This window comes from Tubulanus polymorphus, chromosome 2, assembly GCF_964204645.1.
Source record: "Tubulanus polymorphus chromosome 2, tnTubPoly1.2, whole genome shotgun sequence".
Classification (NCBI taxonomy): Eukaryota; Metazoa; Nemertea; class Palaeonemertea; order Tubulaniformes; family Tubulanidae; genus Tubulanus; species Tubulanus polymorphus.
The window spans coordinates 11102575-11121140 of record NC_134026.1 but is presented as its reverse complement, the minus strand read 5'-3'; the positions used below and the strand labels follow the sequence as shown (position 1 = coordinate 11121140).

Sequence of the window (18566 nt, the reverse complement as noted above, 5' to 3'; positions counted from 1 at the left end):
CTAGCGTTAATATAACGTGTCATTTCCATCATCACTAGGAAATGTTTTCAGTTGTTTCTGTGAAAATCGCAGGGTTTTGGGGTTTTATCATTTACTCGTAGCCACGGTACTGCTCATTAGCTCGTAGCCACGGTAATTGTTGGTCATAACACAGCGAGGTTATGAAGAAGGCCCATGACCAGCATGGAAATCTACGACTGATGGTTGTATTAACTCCACGCACGAGTTTGGCATATGGTAGGACTAATCTATTCTTAAACGAGAATCTGCCTTCGAAATACCGGCCACTGGAAAAATTATGAACTTCGGTCAATTAGCCATGAATAGGTCGTTTTTTCAAACATCGCCGTGATACGTTCACTTGTCGACATCATCAAAGTAGGTTTGTTGTAAAATCCATTGATAACAATTGGTGATTCCGACTGCTGTTTTATGAGAAACCAAGAACAATCTGAAAAAAATGTAATTCAATCTCTTCATATTCAGAGGTAGTAATTTGAGTGATTATTACGGTGGTTTTATTCGTTGCTAGTTGCTTTTGTCACTCAACGCAGCATTAAGCTAACCATGACTACGATAGAAATTACCGGATGGGCAACAATTCAGCCCAAGGCATTGCGAAGAAAAACAAGCAATAGCCAGGCTGCGGGGGTTTATTCAAATATAACGCACCATTCAGCCAATCAAATTACGTTGTATATGTCGTGTAACTCGTGTGTATCGTTGCGGTTTACATACCTATTGTCGGCCCGTTAAAGCACACGCTGTCAAGTCCAAGCCGGACTCGGTGCAACCAACTAGAAACTTGCATCGCAAATGAGTGCTTTGATTGATGTATAATCGGCTGGTTTAAACCGATGAATCACATTTACGATGAATTATCAACAGTGCGTTTTATTTTCTTCGTGTACGTTTGCAATTGGCTGGATTTTTCTACATTTTCCTTTCTTCTGTTTGCTTACACATAAAGCTGTTTAAGTGTGCTTTCTTTCCACCGAGACATTGCATAATCGGATAGTAACCGTTCAAAAATGATCATTCGTATTTTATACCAAGTGTAGTTGGCTCTAGAGGATTTTATGGTAGAAAATAGAAAACAAAAAACAACGGTAGAGTTTGTAAGCGAAATAGAGAATTACTAATCATAGCTGCTATTATGCAGATATCGCGAGCAAGTATTTGCAAATGGCCGTGATTTCACAGTCGACTAATAGCAATTTTATTAAATGTTACTTAATTACGTTGAAGCTGATGTGTCATTGACGCCGTGGAGACACACTTCTATTATCAATACACCGAGAGAAATTGATGGATGCATTGGCACAAATGTTTATAATATCATACCTTGAGTGCAAAGCTATTCATGTCGTGATATTAAGGCTTGAAATTCACATGCACTACATCTAGGGGTAGACATTCATGCCACTTATGTGACAAACTTTACACTGATACGCGCTAGTAATAATCCATAAAGACCTATAGTGATCCCAACTCGCTGGTAAGTTGAATATCTGGATAATTAATCGGTTAACTATCTACGCTTATTTTCAATGGATAGTTACCCCATATATTTGCAGAATGTACTGCTAGTATTTTTCATTTTTCAGAAAGCAATTTTCTGAGCAAATTATGCATTTGTTCCTTTTTGAAAACTGGCTATCATTTTGGTAGCCGTTATATCAGACTTGCAGGATATCTTACGATCAGATGCAGAAACTATTTCCAACGGTCTTACAACATTATGAAAAGTTATTCATATATCGTTTTTTAGCGAATCCAATGAATGCACAGGACCTGCAACTGGTGAAACGTTGTCTTAATTGTGAATAACCCGGTCAAACGATGACCATGTATGGCAGGAGCAAAAAGACTTAAAACGGACGGTAAGTTTATTTCTATTTCCAAAATAACATTGCAGCGAAATAATGCAAATTTATCTTTTTGCTTTACTTTTATTACTGAAAGGTAAAATGTGGTTAGGCCTAGGTTTGCAGTAAAATTCCCTTTTTTATGGGAAAAATATTTGAAATGTTTATGTCACTTCGAACTGAATATACATCAATAATCAGCTATCGGCCTACCGTTTTATAATCATTAAATCTAAGATAAGATTAAGAAATCGTTAAGCACCCAAAATTGCTGATTACTCTTGATCGAGTTAATATATGAATACTTAAACAAGCTTATGGCGTCGTGTCCAAACTAGATTTTGCTAAAAGTGCCGAGTCTAGGAATAATTACTTGTGAAGTGAAACTAGAAAAAGATAATCTCATACCATTGAAATCCAGTTCCAGGCCGCGTCAGAATGACTGGGCTGAAAACGATTTTTTGCACAAGTCTAAAAAAATTTGATATTGCTTATATAGTTCTTGCGTGTTCTAGTTCCTTCCTTGTGGTATTGGTTATTCAGAATTCAGATTTTGGCAGATTTTGTCAGAATTTAACTTCTAGGCGTTTTCGTGGTCCACGCCAAAGTCTATTCGTATTCCAATCATAAAGAAAATGGATCGACGTTATTAGCAAGCCTTGAATTATCACATGCTTTCTTATGGAATAAATTGAAATTGAAATATCAGCTTTGATTCGCAGACGTAGTTTGTACAAAGCAAGTCGGAGCCTCTCCGAGTGTTCATACATCGATATGATTGCTTTTTCGAATGTAGCCTGCTTAACTGCCAGTATGGGTCGGCGCACTAAGCGATAAACTAAAGAGCGAAGTTATTAAGTCCTGGATATATCGTTCTATTATATGACCAGGAGCTTTGCGTAACGGAAATGCGTAGAATTTCATTTGAAGTCACAGGGATAAACATACATTGGTGGATATTATGACATCAAGGCGATTGCAATATCCTCTTACGAAGTTTACATCCATGCTCTATGTGAACTTCATCGTGCTTGTACACGAGTACGGGGAAAATTATGTAATTTGCACAACGTAAAGTCGTGATTCTACTCCGATTGCTGAAATATTAAGACATAACGGTGGTTGTAATATCCGCTTACGAAGTTCACATTTATGATCTCTGTGACCATTCTACGGTGCTGATGATTATTCTGTTATCTTAACATTCTTCTCCAACATTCTATTGGCATCGAAATCATGATTCTAAAATTGAATTCCATACGATAACTGAGGATATTGAAGATTCACAATATGCACTATGTCTTTTAATGTGTAAAATTCATGTTATGGTCCGGTATTGTCATACAAAGTACTCCTAGGGTGTATCCGAGCATGCGAGGTTAAAACGTCATTGACAATGAAATAGAATACGAAATGGTCATAGAATTTCAATTATAGGTTCCCGTCTACCCATTAAGTCAGTGTTTATATACCATTATCATATAATGAATAAAAACAGTGTATAGTGTAATAACTATATTGGTCACTTATGATCGTAATGCTTGAAATTAGAAAATGACGACCGCAGTAAGTAGGCATTGATAACACTAGTAGAATTACATCAAAATAGATTGAGCTATATCTGTTTGATTGCTAGGTAACTATATTTGTACTATATTTGTATCTCCCATCGTCATTTTCCCTGCAGCTCTTCCCAAAGTCCAAGAATCACGAAAAATGGGCAAATCACATTCGACAGGGGAGGATGATAATCATCACAATAGCGAAAACAACGTCCAGGGTAAGTGACGCACTATAGAGTGGTTGGTACCTGCACAAGGCGTAGCATTTTTGTAGATATGAGACGTGTGTAGTCAATAGTCAGCCACTGTAGATTAGTCCATGGACGTATAAACTAGATTATACGTCCATGATTAGTCTAATATAGACAGCTACGGTGCTGTCATAAAATATCATTGTGTATAGATAGATGATAGATGAATGTAGGTGATGTATTATTTTACAGATGTTGTAGGCCTACATAAAGGTAAATCTGGATCTGATCTAATGTGGATCTAATCTGGAACTAAGCGAACAAAAATGACTATAATTTGTCAAGAAGTAAATAGAAAGTACATATATTCAGCTAGCGAATGTAGGTAACCGCCGGTTAAAGGTCCTCTCTTACAATAAACCTTCGGACAAACGACCTTTAATTCAAAAATAGACAAGATGATCTTCAACCTTATATTTATGAGTTGTTTCTAAAATATCGATGTATTAAATTAGACGACCAACAAAATTAACCCCGATCAGTCGCTTGCCGGTTCAAACTGGCTGAAAAATTGTTAGAATGAACTGGAACCTCAATTTCCAATTATGTACTTCAGCTTTAATAAACAATTTTGTATAGTTTCGACCACCGATCAAACAATTATATACCTGTACTTCGATTTCCGATTTCAGAATCAAACTCCCTGTTTCGTTCCCGGCAGATGCAGTGAGTTTGCAAGGGATACCAAATCAAAAACGGATCGGACCAAATCTTGCAACCAAATGAATAACAGGGACACTCCATGTTACTAAGATCAATAAAAAGCAAAAATCCCCCTGGTAAAATCCGCACATTTATTTCACAACAACGTAGCAAAATTCACCAATATTATTCTTCAATTGTGGGATACAATATGATCACCTAAACACATGATTAGGTATGATAACTTATGACAATACAATGTATTTCTATTCTGGGTACGAGTTGGTTTCTGAATATGGTGATTTAAACTCTCGGTCTGTAGAATTAAACTGTACTGGTAACTTGAGAATAATTTCTAACACACGTAAAAAGCACATAAGCACGCGCTCTATATGTATTCCTTGATATTGTTGTGAAAAAGAAATATACATGGGTTAAAAATCAAATATTTCCAATGTTTTACAATCGGAAGTTATCCCTCCGTTCTTCGAATTAGGTAGAGGATCGGGTAGAAGTCGGTTCTCCGATCATAAAATCATGAAAATTCAATAATCAAAATTCGAACTTTGAAAACCTTTCTCAGTTATGAATTGCTGTAAGCAAAACCTGAATTCGACGGATTTTACCTGGGAGTTTTTACCTCGAGAGATTTTTGTATGGGGGACATTAACCGAGGGTATTTTACCTGTTAACCCAGCTGGCATCGATGTACCAATTACGTAATATATGTTGTTTGCGTTCTCGTAAGACATTAGCTTAATTCCATCATGTAGTCTAAAACGTGTTGGAGTCCATGATTTTATATACCTTGGTTGTTATTATTTGCGTATAGTAGGTTTAGATATTTCTAATTCTTAAACATCGATTACAATAGATCAATGGTCGTGGTTTCTGATGAAACATGACAGTTTGAAAGAAATCATTAAGAGATCTGAATCCAGTTAAGGCGCACCCCACCGTTTGGCACAAGATAGAGTTCAAAGAGTGACTCGAACTGCGTGAATTGTAGTTAATTAGACATCATCACACCGCCGACCTCAACGCTTTGATATTGCTGCTACCGCATTGCAACCCAATTTGGAAAATTTACGAAGGTTCTGGCGAAATCGCATTTCATTAGAAAGAATACTGGAAATCCAAAATCTCATTCTCGCATAACAGTTTTATCTATTGGCTTCGAATTGTCCAGCGCTTGTAATTTATTCAGAACTCTTATAAAAACCGCTTCTAGAATTCATACTTAGGATTGTAATAGCGCGAAACATACTCTGTAGTAGCTATTATTCATACTTTAGTCACAATTTCCACATGTTGACCGCTACGTTATGATAAGGCAAGTCCCCACCATGCCTGCGTTGGGCGATAATAGACCATTAATGAAGTTCTGCTACAGCGTAAAAACGTTTTAAGTTTGATTAATTGATAGTGATACGCCGGTATATAATTTACGTGCACTGTAAACCTGCTTATTTGCTGTATTTGCAATTAACAATATCTTAGTATTTGAAAATACTTTAAGGATAATTTCAAACATGATGGTGATTAATTGCATGTAATTATTGGACATATTCTACACGTTCTAGTGTTCATTAGTCGCAAATGAGTTTAGGCGAATAAGGAGACGAGAAAATTATTTAGTTGTTGTTGTTTTCGCATTGTCGCAAAAGATGTAATGAAAAACAACAAATTCCCGTCTCAAATCTCAATTAGGAAGAGTGCCCGCGCATTACCTTCACGGCTTATACCAGAATATCACAATATTCCAAAATTATAAATGACGTATAATGAACTGAGGTACAAGTGTTCGCTCAATGAGCCACTTAGCCCGAAGAGTCGTTGCAGGAATAAATCTGCATTTATTTTGCAATCACACGCGTCCGTACATTAACACATAGAAATTGACTGAATTAGGTTCTTTCCTTAGAAGTCATGCAAGAAAAGGTATATGAAATCATTCTACTTGATCTAAAATGATTGACTGCTGGATGGTAAATGGTTGACGGTGGCAGAAAACTTCATATGTTCTAAGTTGTGAATGCAGACGCGGATCCAGACTATCGCACATGCAGCACATGCATGCGGTAGTCGCAGTTTTCAAATGCCCTTGAAAAATTTATGTTTCGGGAAAAAAGTAAATAAAAGGGCACACAATTTGTGCGCCATAAAAAATAATTGCTTTTCTGTACTAGGCCTAAAGCAAAATGTGAATGAGATAAATTTCCCAAAATCATAAAAGGTAATCTAAGACATTTTTTTTATTCAAAGGGGCACTATTCTAAAAGAGACATTATTGTTGCTCTATAAATGTAATCGAAAACGGGCAAATTTCGCCAAAAATCTAAAAAAAAAGCATAAGCAAATTGAATGTGAAGGCAAATTTAGTGGCATGATACCAATGAATGGCATTCAAACTCAAACTCACTCGCTGGGCATTAATACTGGCCCTTTCCCAAAATTGGTGCCCTTTTTTCACTGTGCTGTAGTCACTGTATGGCCCTGGATCCGCGCCTGGAATGCGCTCGTTAGCACACAATTAACGTAGTAAGCTTTGTGAAAATGATTTCATTTATAGGTGACAACCACGCATATAAAATATGCATTTATGCAATATACAATATATGATGCCATAGTAGGTCTCTTGCTTTATTCATACATACATACATATCAAGCACTTATCTCTTTAAAATGCAGTGCCAAGATTGTTTTTCTAAAAGTTGTCTGTGATCAGGACTTAGTTTTCCATTCTTGGGAGGGATACTGCATAGTTGCATCCTTCTTCGTTGTTTCTATCTTATCTCTCATATAGAAATGATATGGTATATGAATAGTATAAATTGGTAGGGAAGACTGCTGGGTCGTTACACGGTACAATGAACATGCATTACAGACCGCCGTCCCGAATACTTACTTGCATTGTAAAACACACCCTATTAACATAATTCAACAAGATGGCAAACCTCAGTCAAGCAGTTCCAAAGTGCGACGTCAAACACTCGGTGGTAATAGGAAAATAGGCGTCACAGATATGTCATCATTCTATGAACATAAAGTAGAATTAAACCCGATTTCTAAGATGGTTGATTCATTTCTGAGGCCGAATGGAACCAAAAACTATTTTTTTCTCCTGATATATAGATTAATAACGCGCGTTCTGTATTTAGGCACACTATGTGATAAAATAGAGTACGTACAGTCCAAATTTACATTCACCATGAATAGCAAAACTATTCCATCATTTTTTGTAAATCATTTTTGTTTGTATGGTGTGATCTTCTAGATTTAGATTACACATATCTGTTTATTCATCATTATCTATTTTTCAGAGAAACTTATGAAAGATCACCACCAAAATAACCTTTCCATCACGAAACTAAATACAAATAATTGCACAGCAGTGAGTACTGCAACAAACGAATTACAAGAGACGATAGATGAGGCAGAAAGGGAAACATGGGGGAAGAAAGTAGACTTCTTACTGTCCGTAATCGGGTTTGCAGTAGATCTCTCAAATGTTTGGCGGTTTCCCTACCTTTGCTACAAGAATGGAGGAGGTCTGTACAACGAAACGAATATTTGAAATAATTTTAAAAACAAATCCATATATCTATATGTAGTGTGTGATGTGAATATCAATCCGGTTTTAAATTGGTATTTCTCTTTTCAAACAGGTGCATTTCTTGTTCCGTATGTCCTGATGTTGGCAATCGGAGGGATACCACTTTTTTACATGGAATTAGCTCTCGGCCAGTATAACAGAAAAGGAGCAATAACATGTTGGGGGCGTATTTGTCCATTGTTCAAGGGTATGTGAATAATGTATGAATAATGTATCTCGATCTCTTCATTACAGATTGTACACTAGTCTAATATTGAATTCAAAAGGCGGCTCCCTTGGACAGTATGACCTTCTTCATAATATTCTCTCATTTCTCTGTTCCAGGTGTTGGTTACGCTGTAGTTCTCATAGCTTTCTACGTGGACTTTTTCTATAACATCATTATCGCGTGGGCGCTCTACTTTTTCTTTAGTTCATTCACAACAAATCTTCCATGGACATCGTGCAATAATAGCTGGAATACAATGAACTGCAGCGATGGTCATTTAAAACAGGTGTTAACGGATGGCTTTAACACTTTAGTAGACAATATAACCGGTGAGGTATCATATTCAACATGGGCAACAACTCCATCAACGTTTTTTAACACATCGAATTTGACCAGATCGTCTCATTACGGCGTTTCACCAGCCCAGGAATATTTCGAGTAAGTATCATTTTCAATTATCTACTTTGGACCACGGACATTAAGCGGTCGGTCTAGGTAAGTCGTGTCTGTTGAAATTGGAAGAAGGGGGTTCGAAAAGTTTTCATCATACTACACGATTGGTTAGGAACAAGCCAGCATCGTAAATTTATTAATTGAGTTGGCTCATTATCATCGTATGTTTGAGAATCGAATGGTACACAAAGCATTTATCGCTATTTTGTCAGCGTAAAGTAGTGCCAATCATTCGGGGAGTAAATAGCCTTAAGAGTTTTTACTTCAAATTAAACTTTTAATATGATATTGTCCGTGTATCCGAAAACCAAATTGACCCGGGGGTTGCATGCATGGGAACGCGATGAAGGGAAATTACACCTTCGTATTGCGTTTCCTGACTAGTTTTCATAAATATATTGACCCTAAATTCGATAGAAATTACCAACGTTATAAATGTCAAAATATAGCAGTGCGTGAAATATCATCATTGTAATCTATCTACGTAATCGTTGCTGTAGTTGTTGAAATAACTCTCAGGCACTTTGCAATATTTTACAGACGTGCCATGTTGGAGTCAAACCAAGCATATGGAGTCGAGGACCTTGGAAAGATTAAGTGGCAGCTCGTACTCTGTTTATTGGCAGTTTATCTTATATGCTACTTTAGTCTTTGGAAAGGAATCTCGACTTCTGGAAAGGTATATCATTTCATTTCACAACTACTTATCATTCTTAACATATACATTTCTAGTTTCCAAAGAGAATTATATTCAAAACTGTTATTCTCCCTTTTCAAATACATTTCATACACAAGCATGTAAATACATGTATCTTCATAAGCTTCGCTGTCATCAATTAAGTAAATATCAAATATATCTTCTAATATATCTATATAAGGTCGTATGGTTCACTGCCTTATTCCCTTATGGAGTATTATTGATTCTTCTCGGCCGTGGTGCAACGTTAGAGGGTGCCGGAACCGGCATCAGGTATTACTTGACTCCTAACTTCACAAGACTTCAAAATGCAGAGGTAAGCCAACAACGATCTTTGAAAAAAATTAAATTTCATTTCTTTGTCGATTTATTAATATCATTGCTCTTGGGACGTAGGTTTGGGTTGATGCGGCAACGCAAGTGTTCTTTTCACTGGGTCCCGGATTTGGCGTTCTCCTCGCTTTTTCTTCCTACAACAAATTCAATAACAACGTTTACAGGTACAATTGAATAGCATTTTTCTATTTTCTAAATCAAAAGTCTTCGAATAAATCATTGATTATCCGTATCTCAGACACGATGGTGAGAAATATCGTTTATATTTTCAAGGGACGCCATTATCACAAGTTTGATAAACTGTGGAACAAGTTTTCTCTCTGGATTTGTCATTTTCTCGATCCTTGGGTATATGTCGGTAAAAACTAACAAGCCTATTGATGACGTGGCCACAGAAGGTAAGTTTGCTATCTTGTTCTACGTTCTTGATTTTGTATAAATTTTACATATCATTGTATATACAATCTTATTTGTGTAAGATTTACATAAGAAGGCGGCAAGATATTAAATGTCTTACAGCATTTGGGCTTGGGTGTGCATATAATTTTATCCATAAACAATTTTGCGGAGGTGCAAAAAAATGAAATTCTTTTTTTTAAAGTGTAGTTTATACGTCCATGATCATACGTACTTATAATTTTATCCTGGTGTATTTTCCTGTATACTTTAGTTTGTAAAATTGTGTTGTAATCCAAGGAAAAATAAAGTCATAATCGTGATTGTTAAACAAGAGGACTTTAGAGTCATGAGGTTCGAAGAAGCAGTCTTATTAGGCTTAGGTATATATTAGGCAAACTATGAAAAAGATGAATGGCTACTATGGAAACAATGAATGGCTACTATGGAAATATAGTAATACATCTCATCGATGTGTGAATAGTAATTTGTAATCAATCAAGGTTTAGTCAAGATTATTCCATTTTAGGAGTCAGTTTAAAGACTTATCATTGGTGGTTACACGATGCAAAATAAGTCAATCAAGTAATAACAACTGGAAAACTCGAGTAAAGCACAAAAAGATTTATCAAATAAATCGATTGTAGCCATGTAACATGATTGATGAAACGCTGATCAGTGTTGTGACGATAATATAACGAGATTCCACAATAATGATGAAAAAAGTCCGAAAATGTTTCCTTGAGCTGGAGGTTTATTCCAAAGTTTCAACTATAGCTATCTTCAGCAATACTGAGTTACATAAGAAAACTATGAAATATCGACCCAGAAGGTGTGATCAGTCATGAAATGTATCTGCCAAATGTTTCCGTAAAGCTGTTCATATCCTAAAAATAAAAAAAATCTAATATCATGCGCAGAACATCAAAGGTCGGCAGAAATTATTTGAGACTTTGTGGAATAAAATGTGGAGACTTGAATTATTCCATCCAATCGCTGGCTTAAGTTGAAATAATCAATCAAAATTAAAAGGAATCTCTGTTACGCCTATTCAAATACATGTATATATTCAAATCCTTTTTTCTCATTTGTCTGTTTGCATTGCGCACGTGGTAATGTTATTTTTTATATCTGATGTCATCGACAAATTGAGGCGCGAACTGCGTCTGTAAATCAACTTAATTGGTTCATACACCAGACCCGACCAATTCCAGGAGTAATTTTCTTCCAGGAAAATGGACCTATATTTCAGAATATTTTCCAAAAAAGAAAAGTTTTTCTTGGTAATTTAACAACCTCGTATGAAAAGATACGGTATCTCGCGAAGTGGAGCCATGAACTATTATGAGCAGCAGTAGTCAATATGGAATGGGTTTTCCCAATGACTTACTAGCTGCTGTCATCTACAGGCATAGGCAATGCCTGTACAAGTTTTATCTATACTTAGATGTTGCACAGGGCTTCTTAGTTGTGGGTACCTGTAAAACGATCATCTTATAATACTGTGTCTATGATGTATGATAATATTTATATACATTAAATACAAAAGATTAAATGGATTATCGTTTTTACAGTACCCAATCGGTGTAGTAGTGACATACGCCACGGCCGGCCCCTGTGGTTGGAAGATCTGAAAAACTATCAATCTGAAATTCTCATCACAATATCCGACGCTAAATATATTTCTTCGGAGGTATATTCGGGGATATCAGATGTCAATTATTTCTAATATTGTTTTCATAATTTTTGAAGTAGAGGTCGGTATCGGCAACAACGCGCGTACCGGTACCGCAGACCTAACTGACCATAGCAGTGATTCTCAACGTCTATTTACACAATTTAGAGGCCCTCCGGTGTATTCATGGGGAATAAACTATACACACCAATCGCTGACACTCGCCTTCGACTTCATACGGATACAAGAAAGAGTAATCCACGACACAACCAACGATCGACGCTGTTAAACATGGCGCGGCTTACTTGTCAATCACTTACTATTCCTAATGTATCCCTACGCACTTGATTAAAATCGGGCTCGAATTACAAAATTTTGAATTTAAGATACGATTGGAATTAAGAAACTACTTTTGTACATTTATCTAACAGAATGATAGATTTTAACCGGTATCACCGATGTAAATGGCTGATGTATTGCAGAACTATTTGACCGAATCTCGACTTTATGTTTTATGTTTTGTTTTCTCCGATGCCATTTTTCGACGAACTTCTTTTGTTGGTACGATAACTATGGTTCGAAGTTGTTTTACAACTTCGAACTTCCAAAAATAGTGGTAAAAAGCATTGAGAGCAATCTATTCATACGGCTGCTCTGTGCGAGCACAAGTGCGCCGTCTAAAGCGAATCCATATCTACTATAAGATCAGTCGTTTTTTCCGCTTATAATCTTTTGACATATGAATTTATTTCAACATATTTGAAATTCTGATACTCGTTTTTTTAACCTTCGTAAGCATATAAACATAAATCGTTTTAAGTCACGTTGCTATTCATCCATCGGTGGCCCTGCACAGTATCGCGATGAACTAGCCGGGAAAAGTCATTGCACACTGCTTTCGTCGTATTTAGTCCCGGCGAGCAGGGTTAACCAGTAGCCGTAAAACGAACATATGTTCATTGAGGCAGCCCCTGCAAGAGTTGTTAGTTGTATCAACCATACAGTTTTTTATTTATTCTTTGTGCTGTATCATAAAATATTGTTCCTTTTGATAATAAAGTTATGATGATAATTAAACATCTCAACGTGTTTTAAGGTCCTGGATTGGTATTTGTGGTTTACCCGGAAGCCATAGCGACATTGCCTGGTTCGACCTTTTGGTCACTCATATTCTTCATGATGTTGCTGACGTTGGGCCTTGATAGTTCCGTAAGTAGCTTATTGTCAGTATACAGAACGATTTAATCAAAAAGTGAATTGAAAAAAAGAAACGTTTCCGACTGTTCCGTTTAGCCCATTCAATCTATATGCAGATAATGTGTATATGTATACAATGAATTGCTTGCTGGCACCGATGATCGTCGGACCAAGCTTGGACCAGTGTTGAAGCTATGTAGTAACGGTTTTTCGGTAATCAATTCTAGTTCGGTGGTTCTGAAGCTGTGATCACTGCCTTGAGCGACGAGTTCCCAATCATTAAGAAAAAGAGGGAAGTGTTTGTAGCTTGTCTGTTCAGTTTGTACTTCCTGATTGGACTCGCCAGTTGTTCCCAGGTAAATTGAAACAATTTATTCGCCCTCTGTAACCGGTAATATTCGTGCACTCTCGAACAAATACAGGATCTGTAATTCTACTACACTACACTATATACGAAATAATCGATATTGAGGTCCAATTTACTGTATGTTGATTTATTTATGAGGAAAATTATACTTTTTGAGTTATACTTTGTTTTTCCAGGGAGGGGTGTTCATTGTGAACCTAATGGATAAATATGCAGCTGGGTATTCGATGTTATTCGCCGTGTTCTTCGAATCTTTAGCTGTTTCCTGGTTCTACGGTTAGTTGTCTAGTGTCATTGTTTTCAGATGAGTTGGCTTTGGTCCAACCAATCTAAAAAAATGATCCTAAGATTTTTTAAACCAAAATCTGAATTTTCAAACAAGATCGGGTTCAGACTTGAGATAAGACCAGGCTGAGCTCATTCTATTACTAAATTCGAACAGATTATGACAATTCTCAACTTACTTAATTCTAACCTTGTTGACGTGATACTTGCTGTTTTTTACATGTATATTATACATGTATACTTCTATACCGTTTTGTAGACATGTATATAGCGATAGCTGAAAGCGTTGGTGTATGTTATTACAGGTGTTGACCGTTTTGGGGATGACATCAAAGAAATGATAGGATTTCGCCCGGGCATATACTGGAGGGTTTGCTGGCGATATTTTGGTCCAATATTCCTTGCGGTAGGTTAACTATTTAGGTCTTCAACTTCAGTCCAATTTCACAAATATCATTTCGACATAGATGTATCTCTTGTAGCCCAAGCCATGTGTATTCTGGTTGACGTGGCAACTAACATGCTCCTTTCAAAAAGAAATAACGAAAAATACATATCCCAATCACCTACGCGATCTACAAAATGCAGTCAATAAAACCTGATATTCTTAAATTTTATGCAGTTTATCATGATATTTGGCTTGGTCATGTATAAACCTCTGACTTATGATGGCTACGTTTACCCATGGTGGGCCAATCTAATAGGATGGTTGATGGCTCTCTCGTCAATACTTTGCGTTCCGGGTGTTGCCATATACAAGATATGTACAACGAAAGGAACATTCCCGCAGGTAAGAAGCATATCGTTTTTAGCCCACTTGGGACTTTAGTCCCAGCGGGCTATTGCGTTCACTTTTCGTCCGTCCGTCCGTCCGTCCGTTCGTCCGTCCGTAGACGGAATCCAGTTATTTTGGGAAGTTTTGAAGACGCTTCAAGGTAATGTCTTGATATTTGGTTTATACATGTATCTACCCTAGACACATCTTCAGCTCAAAAACTAGCCCTATCAGAATCAAGATGGCCGACTGGCAGCCATTGTTGTTCGCCAAAATCAGCACTTTTTACACATTTTCGAAGTTTACGAGGGAAATTTTGAAGACGGTATGATCAATTACCTTGATCTTTCGAATATATTTGAATCTACCAAGGGCCCATCAGCATAAGAAAAATTGGGTCCATCTGACTCAAGATGGCCGTCCTATGACCTTTTTAGTGCCCAAAAATGTCAATTTTGGCCAGAATTCTAGGTCCTGTAGCTTCCTACTGGTTTGCCATTTCTCATTGCAATTTGTGATGGGTATTCTTTGTAAAGGGATGTTTTATACCTGAGATAGGTATTTTTGATCCGCCAATTATGACGCAATTGGCGGCCATCTTGGTGTCATTAGTACTCATTCGTAGGTGGGAAAAAGTTTTTCGACATTATATTGTTACCTAAGCATATTTTGTTACAATAATGAATTAGAAAGTTGTAGCGTATAACGTGTTCTATGATTTGGGTGAGTTTCAAGTTCATTGTTTTTTGTATATGGCCACCAGGGGGCGTTGAATAATACAATATCTTAGTATTTCTATATTATATTCGTATCAATACATATTTTGTTACCGCAATCAATTGCAAAGTTGTAGCTCATGACATCATCTGTGATTGTGGTGAGTTTTAAGGAAATTAGTTATTCTATATGGTCACCAGGGGGCGTTGAATAGTAGAATAACCTGGTATTTCCTTATTATATTGGTACCTAGGCATATTTTGTTACCATGATCAATTGCAAAGTTGTAGTTCATGACATGTTCTATGAATATGGTGAGTTACAAGGTTATTGGGTTTTGAATATGGTCACCAGGGGGCGTTGAATAGTAGATTAACTTAGTATTTCCATATTAAATTAGTAACGAGGCATTTTTTGTTATCACAATCAATTACAAAATCGTAGCTGCTGACATGTTTTATGATTGTATTGAGTTTCAAGGTCATTGGTTTTTGTATATGGTCACCAGAGGGCATTGAATATTGAAATTGTTAGATTGTTGAGCATTTGAAACCACTTCCCAAGTGGGCATGGTGTCCCTGGACTCCTAGTTAGCATATCTAAAGACACGAAATTACTAAGACTTTGATGAATAAACTTTGGACTGTAAATCACAAATATGCAAGTATGGAGGTAACAATTCCTACGGGCATCGTAGATTATAATCCGTGGCAAAATAGGGAAGGTGATCGCGAAGGTCTGATATAGGCCTACACGTGAAATTGTTGAATTTCTTTCGTCGAATAACTCAATGTAGAAACGAAGCCCGTTTATGGTTGACATTCATTATTTCGACTTTCAAAATTCGATGTATTATGTCGAGATTCGAAATATTATCTTTTTGTCAAAATTCGAGTTATTTTTGTCGGAGTTTGAGCTATTTTATGTCGGAATTCGACATGTACATAATAAGTAGAATTTCGACATAAAAATAACTCGAATTTCGGCATGGAAATACGTAACACGAATTTTGACATAATAAGTCGAAATCTTGAAACAATCATCTCGTATGTCACCAACAGGCTTCCGTAATATAGAGCTCGACTGGAAACAAGCCATGGGCTTTAGTGGAATCAATTAAGGCGAACCTTCTGTATGTAGTGAATAAGAAATATTGGTGCACCCGGTCGTCGCCCTCTGACAGTCGTTTCGTCATCACCGGTCGTTTCGACTAGTACTAGAACTACTTGTTTAACATCTTAACAAAATCTTTTTAATATTCCCCTGTTACAGAGGCTACGAAAACTCACTACTCCTTACCAGAGACCAAGACGCATATTGGCGGGTGCAAACGAAGTTCGAATGGACATGCTTCCGGAGGAGTACACTCGGCCGATCAACGCCGTCTGATGGAATGAAATAGAATTCAAGGACACATGTCGATATCAGTGACGATTGGATAATCTCTCGTGCGTAGAATATTTGCAACAGACCATGGGTTATATCCTGAGTTCGAATGCAGTCAAAATAGGAGAAAATATGATAAATGATATTATAGTATACGTATTATACGCGTTCGATCCAAGGCGCGGTTTCAGGTTTCATCGATTAGTGTAACAAGTTTCAAATAATGTATATCTGTCTTCCAAACAAAACAGGTACTACACGAAAACCACACTCTTTTGGCACGTCCGATTTTCATTAAACATATTTTACAAATTTGCAAAATACAGACTCGTGAAGGGTACTTTTTATCGAATTATCACTAAAGATGAGCTTAAGCATATAAATAGGAACGTAAGAAGGCATGATACTGTGTGTTTTAGGTAAACATTATTAGTGTTTTACGATATACATCAAAATACAACGTTTGATAATTTTATATATCTATATTGTTACCACTGATTAAATGCTTGGCGTGTATATCATTATCAAAATTTCCATATATGATCATCGTTCAATGTAGAACTTATTCATTATACATAACATATTATTCTGAAATATTTTACGTTATCGATAAATTTTCAGTCGTGGTAACACTGTGACAAGCTCGTGTCAAAAGCATGCCTTCGCCTACCACATACTGAACACGAGTCTCTAGTAATGTAAGATGGCAGGACACATTTTTAGGCTAAGGTAATGAGAAATGTAGTGTTTCATACCACTTAAATGTTGACGCATATAAACGGAAGGAGAATTCTGATCAGAAGCTTGAGGTGCGACTTGATGGTAAAACTGCATCCATTTACCATCACCGGACCTCCGAAATTGATTAATTATAATCATAAAAGTGTAGTTAGTGTTGACAATTAGAGTGTATTTGATTGCAATTTGTAGGGACCCAAAAAAAGAAAAATCAAGGAAGAATTACAGATTTTCACATCAAAAGACTAAAAAATTAAAGTTAATGTTTTATAACCTTTGAAATGAACATGCACAAATTTCTTAACCTAAGGAAATTTCAGCCACTTTCTTATATAGTTACTAAAATAACTGAGCATTTGACGAAGTAATTGAAAGTCACAGTATGCAGAGATTTTAATAGACAGATACAAAAACTATATCTGTTTTTTTGTATCAATGAGTTATTGCAGTATTAGATCTTAACTGTTTAATTAACCAAATCTGCACGTTTATAAGGGCTTTGATGTTTTAATTATATTGTTCGGAGTCTACCGGTATATTTTTATCATACAATTGCACTCAAAGAAATCAGCTGTGATTACTTGATTAGGCTACATTTTACTCATCTTTCGTAGAGGTTACGCAACGATAAATAGCCATACAGAAAGTACTTGCGTAGATAATAAGTGCACAATTATGCATGCACTGATTATTTTTGTATAACAATAATCTATCAAATAATCTTCACTAAATGCTTTGCTTTATTTGGAAAAAATATGATATCTCTCGTGTCCATGAACTTTCTGTGATGATTCGTTAAATCATATGAAAAACATTTACAAGTCAAAATTTGGGTTATGATTTTTTTTTTCATTTTCATTGATCATTACTTATTGCAACTATTTATCTACTGGCATCGTTTCCCAATATCTAATTCTATTTTATCGCTTAGCATTCTATAACATTATATCGATTACCTTTGAATCTGAGGTAAAACCAATTAGATTGTATCGTTATATGTTATTGTATTATCATGATGTTAGCTATAATATCAAGTTCTGTAAAGATCTTACGACAAAACATTAATATTCGAAATATTTAATGGTTATTCACAAATATTGTTACGAGTAAATATTCTAATTGTAAATGTGTATATATTATTGCATTATATAAATGAATATCTAGTACGTTTAGTAGGATTTAGTACCTATGCAATGGTTAAAATCAATGTGCTAATGTTAGCGTTTTAATGAAAAATACCAATACCTGAAATGTGTACGATATATCCGTTAGTATAAATACATACATACGACCCCAGTTGCCTCGGGTCTCGTAGGACTCCCAGAGGCAGGCAAATTCCCGGGCAGTCGCAGCAGGGATGAGTCAAGATTAACTGGAGTAACAAAATTTGGCGATAC

The 18566-nt window shown here is 36.2% G+C and overlaps 1 protein-coding gene across 1 annotated transcript; it reads left to right on the top strand.

Annotated features, from left to right (window-relative positions):
• Positions 1–3584: 3584 nt before the first annotated feature.
• LOC141898906 (sodium-dependent dopamine transporter-like) lies at positions 3585–16434 on the top strand. Its single transcript, XM_074785051.1, has 14 exons — positions 3585–3648; positions 7647–7874; positions 7992–8126; positions 8264–8585; positions 9141–9279; positions 9479–9613; positions 9694–9797; positions 9907–10031; positions 12801–12913; positions 13129–13257; positions 13445–13544; positions 13859–13959; positions 14176–14343; positions 16318–16434. Exons 1-14 carry the CDS (start codon positions 3585–3587, stop codon positions 16432–16434), a joined length of 1980 nt encoding a protein of 659 aa, XP_074641152.1.
• Positions 16435–18566: the final 2132 nt, after the last annotated feature.